The 8,413-nt window shown below is 45.6% G+C and overlaps 1 protein-coding gene across 1 annotated transcript; it reads left to right on the forward strand.

Annotated features, from left to right (window-relative positions):
* The first annotated feature begins 518 nt into the window (after window positions 1-518).
* Nefl (neurofilament light) lies at window positions 519-5,869 on the forward strand. The gene is made up of 4 exons (XM_031362276.1): window positions 519-1,750; window positions 2,668-2,792; window positions 3,208-3,527; window positions 4,082-5,869. Exons 1-4 carry the CDS (start codon window positions 704-706, stop codon window positions 4,219-4,221), a joined length of 1,632 nt encoding a protein of 543 aa, XP_031218136.1. The 5' UTR covers window positions 519-703; the 3' UTR covers window positions 4,222-5,869.
* The last annotated feature ends 2,544 nt before the right edge of the window (window positions 5,870-8,413 follow it).

An 8,413-nucleotide genomic window follows, 5' to 3' on the forward strand; every position in this document is an offset into this window, starting at 1 on the left:
AATAAAAATAAAAATAAAAGGTGGCAGAAGAAAGGGGGTGAATTTAAGAAACTGTCAGAAAATAGCTACGAAGACATGCAAAACTTTTCCAGCAGTAATGCCGCAACAGCGAAACCTTAAGCCATTGTCAGTAACCCAAACATGCTACTTAAACACGAATCAGGATGCTTGGGAGGGTCCCTGAGGCAGAAAGGGCGAGCTGGGGGTGGGCTGGGGTGGGGTGAGGGGTCTTTGTGACATTGGATGTTAAAAGTTGATGTGTCAGTAGGGATTGAGAACCTTTTATTTGGAACATTTAAGGGTCCGGGTGATGCAGGCTTTAGGCATTAATAGGCAGGATGGGCTGGGGAACTAAGAAAGGAAAGGAATGAGCAGGGAGGTTATGGGGGTCTCAGAGAAAGTAGGGAGCCTCAGAGAAAAGCGGCCAGGCGGGAGCCGCAGCTCTCTAGCCTCCCTGTCGCTCGCCCCCGCCTTTGCTTTTGCGCAGAATCCTCCCCTTAGCTGCAGCAGCGCGCTGCCCCCACTGGCCTGCGCACGGCGATCGATCACAGTCTGCGTCAGAGTCCCGGCGTATAAATAGAGGTGGCAGGACCGCGCCGAGCCGCACACAGCCATCCATCCTCCCCCTTCCCTTTTCTCCTCCGTTCTTCTCTCTAGGTCCCCCATCTCCGCCCCGGGCCTGAGGGGTGCACCGGCCGCCACCATGAGTTCGTTCGGCTACGATCCGTACTTTTCGACCTCCTACAAGCGGCGCTACGTGGAGACGCCCCGGGTGCACATCTCCAGCGTGCGCAGCGGCTACAGCACGGCGCGCTCCGCGTACTCCAGCTACTCCGCTCCGGTCTCCTCCTCGCTGTCCGTTCGCCGCAGCTACTCCTCCAGCTCCGGCTCTTTGATGCCCAGCCTGGAGAACCTCGATCTGAGCCAGGTAGCCGCAATCAGCAACGACCTCAAGTCTATTCGCACGCAGGAGAAGGCACAGCTGCAGGACCTCAACGATCGCTTCGCCAGCTTCATCGAGCGCGTGCACGAGCTGGAGCAGCAGAACAAGGTCCTGGAAGCCGAGCTGTTGGTGCTGCGCCAGAAGCACTCGGAGCCTTCCCGCTTCCGCGCCCTGTACGAGCAGGAGATCCGCGATCTGCGGCTGGCGGCGGAAGACGCTACGAACGAGAAGCAGGCACTGCAGGGCGAGCGCGAGGGGCTGGAGGAGACTCTGCGCAACCTGCAGGCTCGCTATGAGGAGGAGGTGCTGAGCCGCGAGGACGCCGAGGGCCGGCTGATGGAAGCGCGCAAAGGCGCCGATGAAGCCGCGCTCGCCCGCGCCGAGCTGGAGAAGCGCATCGACAGCCTGATGGACGAGATAGCTTTCCTGAAGAAGGTGCACGAGGAAGAGATCGCCGAGCTGCAGGCTCAGATCCAGTATGCCCAGATCTCCGTGGAGATGGACGTGTCCTCCAAGCCCGACCTCTCCGCCGCCCTCAAGGACATCCGCGCTCAGTACGAGAAGCTGGCCGCCAAGAACATGCAGAATGCCGAAGAGTGGTTCAAGAGCCGCTTCACGGTGCTAACCGAGAGCGCCGCCAAGAACACCGACGCTGTGCGCGCTGCCAAGGACGAGGTGTCGGAAAGCCGCCGCCTGCTCAAAGCTAAGACCCTGGAGATTGAAGCCTGCCGGGGTATGAACGAAGCTCTGGAGAAGCAGCTGCAGGAGTTGGAGGACAAGCAGAATGCAGACATCAGCGCCATGCAGGTATGGCACGGTTTAAGTTGGGGGGGGCGGGGAAGGAGAGGTCCACACTTGGGATGGTGGTGGTGGTGCAGGGTATACCTAGAGAGTGAACGCTAGGGGGTCCTAGAGCACAGAGAAGCTATCCTAGGGCTTGCCTTGCGAGAGGTCGTGGAAAGGATGGGGCATTTGGAGGGGGCGGGTAGCAACTGCTGCCTGGGAATTGCTGGTTCTGGTTGAATCTGTGTTCTTAGGGTGAGTTGGGAGGAAGGGGCGGAGGGAGTTGGAGTTGGGCGTTGCCACCAATCTAATGCCTTCTCTCTACTGACAACCCTTAACTCCAAGTTACTTTACCTTCAGTACTTCCTGGATTTCCTGGCTAATAAATATGGCTGCTAGCTCTCACTAGTTATGGACCACCCAGCCTTGGGATAATTTTGTTTTTTAACAGGGACACAAGAATACAGTCACAATATTTTAGGTTAATTAATTACTGCAATCCGTTTTTTTTTTTTTGAAAATAAGTTCTTCATCTTTTGGGGAGAAGAAATAGAGTTGTGGAAAGCATTTTAGACAAACAACTACACACACACACAAACATATAATTTTATTTATATATTTATTTAGACAAACATATATATACATGCACGCGCGCGTGCACGCGCACACACACGCGCGCGCGCACACACACACACATATATATCCCTTCACAAATGTGACAAGGGTGGTTAATAATAATAATAATAATTATACCATCAATTTGCTAGTTTTATAGGCCACCCCCCTCCCCCGCACCCTGCACACACACCATTATTTTAAGGGAGATTTCTTGAAGGTGTACACTTTGGAGTTAACTGAGTCCAGGCCTTAGCATGGATACTACAGTAAAACAAATGCAGTAGAGATTTGCGTTTTGAATTTTGAAAACAATCTTTCGACAGGACACAATCAACAAACTGGAGAATGAGCTGCGAAGCACGAAGAGCGAGATGGCCAGGTACCTGAAAGAGTACCAAGACCTCCTCAATGTCAAGATGGCCTTGGATATTGAGATTGCAGCTTACAGGTAACAGGAGAGTGGGGCAGGCAGTGGGCGTGGCAGGCGGGCAGGGGCGTGGCAGCTCAGGACTGAGCAGACGACCCAGAGTCAGTTCAGACTTACAGAGAATCCCAAGTGCTCTAGAATAGCCCTACTTTGGTGTTCCTCCAAGACGGTACAAATGTGCAAGGAATTAACCCTGAAGTAACGTAAGCCCTGTTCTTGGCATTCATATTTTAAATCTAATAGGGATGCATAGAAGGTCTTTTTGGGTGGGGTCTCTTGTGAGCTCCTTATTAAATCTTGTTTATGCCTAACCTTGCTTGTTCTTGTATTTGCCTTTGAGGTTGACCATAGAGGAAAGTGATGAATGTGGGCTTAGAGCAAGTCACGAACACATCCAACCTTGGTCTAACTGTACCCTTCATTCTCTCCCCACCAGAAAACTCTTGGAAGGCGAAGAGACCAGGCTCAGTTTCACCAGCGTGGGTAGCATCACCAGCGGCTACTCTCAGAGCTCGCAGGTCTTTGGCCGTTCTGCTTACAGTGGCTTGCAGAGCAGCTCCTACTTGATGTCTGCTCGCTCCTTCCCAGCCTACTACACCAGCCATGTCCAGGAAGAGCAGACAGAGGTCGAGGAGACCATTGAGGCTACGAAAGCCGAGGAGGCCAAGGATGAGCCCCCCTCTGAAGGAGAGGCAGAAGAGGAGGAGAAGGAGAAAGAGGAAGGAGAGGAAGAGGAAGGCGCTGAGGAGGAAGAAGGTATGCAAAGCATAAAAATAATCTTTCAGAATCTCTCTCTATTGCAAACTGGCTGTAGATATTTATTGGGAGAGCCATGAACTATGCAGGCCTCGGTTACCCAAATTCTATGTGAGTCTTGCAGTCATAAACAACACACATATGATGAGAACACACACATCTAATAAGCACAGGTGATAAATTGTAAAAGGTACATATACACTCATTTAACATAGTGGTTAGATACCCAAAGGAAGACTGGATGTTGGCTAAAAGATGAAGAGTTGATTGTGCCCTAAAGAACATCAGTGCCAGACACATACAAATATTGAGGGCAGGTCTTGGAGAGGAGATGAGCTTCCATCACTTGGAATTAACCTCTTTTTACATGTCCATGCAAATTGTTCATGGCAGGCACTTTCTGTGACATGCCCTTCAGGAGAGTGGGGCCTAGAGGTTTGTAGACACAGTCTAACAATAGTGTTTAGTAACCCATGAAGCCTTCACTTCTACTTTCAGTTGAAGTGTTTTGCTTAGCTTAACCTGGAGTTTGTTATTCTCTTCTTATGTTCAAGCTGCCAAGGATGAGTCTGAAGACACAAAAGAAGAAGAAGAAGGTGGTGAGGGTGAAGAGGAAGACACCAAAGAATCTGAAGAGGAAGAGAAGAAAGAGGAAAGTGCTGGGGAGGAGCAAGCAGCTAAGAAGAAAGATTGAGCCCCATTTCCAACTATTCCCGGAAAAAAAAAACTCCCCAAATCAGGTCAACCTCATCACCAACCAACCAGTTGAGTTCCAGATCCTATACAAATTAAGAAGTCAATATATGTATAATTCTGAGATGACTTAGGTTGGACATTCAATGTTGTGCTATGAATTTCCTCCTTACGCAGAGTATCTGTTTGCTTGACGAGTGGCTTTCTGGCTTGCTGCCAGCCTGTGCATGGTCCATGCTTATGAGTTCAGGATCTATGGCAATGTGAATCACACAAATGTTTACAATAATAATAATAATAATAAGCCACACACACAACACTAATAAATGAATTCACTAATGTTCATGTGCAACTTCATGGAAAAAATAGTCATTTGAATCTAAAGTGGTTAGAAATTAAAGACCTCGAGTTATGTGCAATAAATAGTAAATAAAGTTACACTGAATGACATATATTTTGCTGTGGTTTTTACTTAGTTAAAATACCTTAAGTAAGGCACCAACATAAACTATATAAAAGTGGGCTACCAACCTCCAGTTTTTTATAAAGTAAAAACTGTAGTGAGTGCAGTAGATAATTAGACATTCTAAGAGATAGACAAATAGGTCAAGACTAGAAAATATCCCAAACTTTACTGGTAATAAATATGAATGAGACCATTCATAAATAAGAGTGTAATTCACCATGAAAAACACACAATGTTAGCTGGAGGGATGGCTTTTTAAAAGACAATTTTGAAATTATGATGGACTATTATGTAGTAGTGTAACCTGGATAGACTATGAATCCCACACAATTGTCTCTATGGTTACATTTTTAATATATCCTGGAATATCATAGGCATAAATTGAAACCCACATCCATGATACAATTAAGAGGAATGTCGTGGGTTATCTGCCACTGCAAACATGTTGCCTGGAATCCTGAGCTCATGAATGGTGTGTTGTCTGCTTAATTCTACTGCCTCACATAATTGCCTTTGATGCTATACATTTTAAAACCCTTTAAAGACCACACAAGCAGGTAATGGAATTATATTACTGTTACTTATTGGGGGAGAGAATAGATTTGTGTGCTGCATTGGCACTTGCTCTGCATGTCTTAATTGGTAACTATTTGGATTTCAATGTCTGGTTGGACACTACATCACTTCTTTCCCCCATCCATCCACATCCATGGTAAAGTCACCACAGCTCTTGTACTTGTGTTTGGTGTGGAATATAGATGATGTCTTTGCCTATCTACAGCTCTGGTATTCTTCTATGGCTCTGATGTTCTTAAGGAACTGCTTGGCTTGTTGATTTCTTCACTACCATTTTTTAGATGACCTTTAGACTTAGGAATTTTACCTAAAACCAAAGTGGTCTCCATTTAAAGTTACACGGTCTCTTTGCATCCCTTACTTCTACCTGAATTGGTGTTACTACACAAATAGGCAAGGCATTTCTTTATCTATCATGATGTGAGCTTGAACTATGAAGGCTCTTGGTATTCCTTTGTAGATAGGAAGCTCTTAGTCTGCAAGCTTTTCACACATGTCAGTTATGAATGGATGCAAACATCTGGTTGGTTTATGAAATACTTGATTGAAGAACACAGTTCCATATTCAATCCTGTGTGCCATAATAAAATATTGAAAAAAATCTAAATTCAATGAGTGTGCAGTCTTTTTTTTTAAACACTCCTCTAACTTGAGTCACTGGCCAGTCTTTTTTCCCATGGCTCTGCACAAGCGCAGGCTATGGCTCTAATTTTTCATCCCCTGTCTCAGTGGCCCTCTCCCCCCAGTCACTTGGCCTCGATATAATTAAGAGGAATAACTTTTAATCCATATTTGATTTTGAGTGGGAAAGTAAGACTATCCAAGGTTATCTTGAAGAAGTAAAAAACATACACTTCTCCATGACATTATACCCTTCCCCACCCTCTTCCCAATCCCATTGATTTCTGGAATCCATGAGCACCTCCCCATGCACTCTGACACTGCCCCGAGGACTTCATCAGTGTGTATTGGGGCCATAGCGATCAGCATCCTGTACTAGTGCCTGGCCCCTTCTTTTTGGGTCTTGAACTCTGGGGCAGTGAGGGAATGTAGAAAGGACTGTGATGTTGAAGACATGGCAAACACATGGTTTTAGTAAATCTAGGGTCAGGTGGACTGTGTGTTCTTATGGGGCCACAGTTACTATCTCCACAACACAGAACCTCATCGAGTTTCTTGGGTACAGCACAGGGAAGGAGCTGATGAGTCTGGATAGGAGGTCTGTATAGGTGAGCAGTCTCAAATGGTAAACACAAGGGGAGGGAGCGGTAGGAGGGGGAAAGCTATAGTCGTTAGATTTTGTACATACTGGTCAATCATCTGGGAAAGCCAGAGCTTGGACCAGAGGAAGAAGGCTTTGCCAATTCTGAGTTCAAGCCATATGGGAAGGCCTTTCCATTTGCTCATGGCTTTAGTCCTTGTCAAGGCTGTGCCCATGTCAAAAATACACATTCCCATGGGGCTTCTTCTGTTCCCTGCATAGTAGGTTGATCATTGGGAAAGCCAAGTTTGATCAGGGTAGCACCCCCTTCCCGACTAAACTCTTTTGTAGCTTTCTATTCATTTGCATATAAAACTCAAGAATCTCTAATGTCATCTACAGAGCTCATTGTTGTGTAAATCTCCTCTGAGACTGAAACATGGCATCCTTCAAGGCAATTCTTTAAGTAGGAAGATAACCTAAAATAGATTCAGGAAGTCCCTGAAACGGATCAGATTCACTAGGCCCCCTCTCTACCAGAGTAAGCAACAAAAGCTGAGAGCCATCCTCAGATGGAAGAGAGCTGAGCTTCAAAGAAGACTCTAGGCAGAGCCAAGCTGCCATGAAGACTCTCAAACAGGTAAAGCTGCAAAGACAGACCTCACTAGCTCCCTGGAAGAAGCAGAAACTAGCTGAGCTTCCTGGAAGAGGTTTAGATCAACTGAGGCACCTGGAAAGGACACTCTTCAACCTGTTGAGCTGCTTTAGACTGTACAGCATGTTGTAGGTTCCTAGCTTTGTGAGCTGTCACCCGTGCTGGGGTGGGCTTTGGTGATGCAGCTGTCTTTTGAGTCAGTTCTGCTTCTGTAAGTAACCCCTAGTCTATATTTCAGTAAGCAACCCCAATAATACAAATTGGTTCACCAAGTTGGTCTTTGGTGGTATCAATACTTTGGTCTGTTGTAAGATCTGATCCCTATTTGGGGTGAGTAGACATGAGGGTTGCATGTCTCCAGGAAATGTTTTGTCACACAACTGATGAGATCTCATCCTCACCTATTTCTCTGTACCAACCCTGTGTGCATTTCTCTGCCCCTCACTATAGGTGCTCCAACCACCTTGATCTTTTGAACCCACCCTCATCCCTGCCTGACAGCTTATGCTCACAATTTCAGTTATAGGCTAATTAGTGTTCTTGTCTTAGGAAGCCTTTTTGACCTCTTCAGTTGATCAAATGCCTCTGTTAAATATGCTCATAAAACTTTGCAGACATCTCACACTTAAATTTGTTATCTCTTTTGGGATCATTGGATGATTTTTCTGTCCAACCCCGACACTATGATCTTCAGGCAAAATCTGAGAATCTGAGCTTTGCTGGTTACTTTTTTTTGTTTTTTAAGATTCATTTATTTTACTTTATATGCATGAGTATTTTTTCTGCATGTATATGTGTGCCCCCTTCGTATCTGGATCCCCCAGAGGCCAAAATAAGGCATTGGATTCCCTAGAACTGGAGTTAAAGATGGTTGTGAACATCCATGTGAGTGCTGGGAACTAAACTTAGCTCCTCTACAAGAGCAGCAAAGGCTCTTAACCTCTGAGTCATCTCTTCAGCTCTGCTTACTACATTTTAAACTTTTAATTAGTGTACATTCATCGCATGAAGTTTTATTAACGTATTTTATTCACATTACTCATTTAGTTTATGTGTATATTCATTCTATAAGTTCTGTTACTCTAGAGAACTCTGACTAATATAGGTAGCATATCCAGGATGACAGTTCTAGTCCCATTCATTTACTTGGAAGTTTATGATTTTATTTTTAAATGTAGTAATATTTAATTGTGTAAATATACACATTTTCTTTACCTATTGCTCTGTTGAGGAACATCTAGATATTTTCCAACTTCTGGTTATTATGATTAATAGCCAGCAGTGAAAATGACTAA

The sequence above is a fragment of the Mastomys coucha genome, unplaced genomic scaffold (assembly GCF_008632895.1).
Source record: "Mastomys coucha isolate ucsf_1 unplaced genomic scaffold, UCSF_Mcou_1 pScaffold9, whole genome shotgun sequence".
Classification (NCBI taxonomy): Eukaryota; Metazoa; Chordata; class Mammalia; order Rodentia; family Muridae; genus Mastomys; species Mastomys coucha.

Excerpts from the sequence above, each read along its gene's own strand:
- Nefl (XM_031362276.1), top strand. The coding sequence starts at position 704 with ATGAGTTCGTTCGGCTACGATCCGTACTTTTCGACCTCCTACAAGCGG. Across the intron at positions 1,751-2,667 it reads CAGACATCAGCGCCATGCAG|GACACAATCAACAAACTGGA; the intron begins GTATGGCACGGT and ends ATCTTTCGACAG. Across the intron at positions 2,793-3,207 it reads ATTGAGATTGCAGCTTACAG|AAAACTCTTGGAAGGCGAAG; the intron begins GTAACAGGAGAG and ends TCTCCCCACCAG.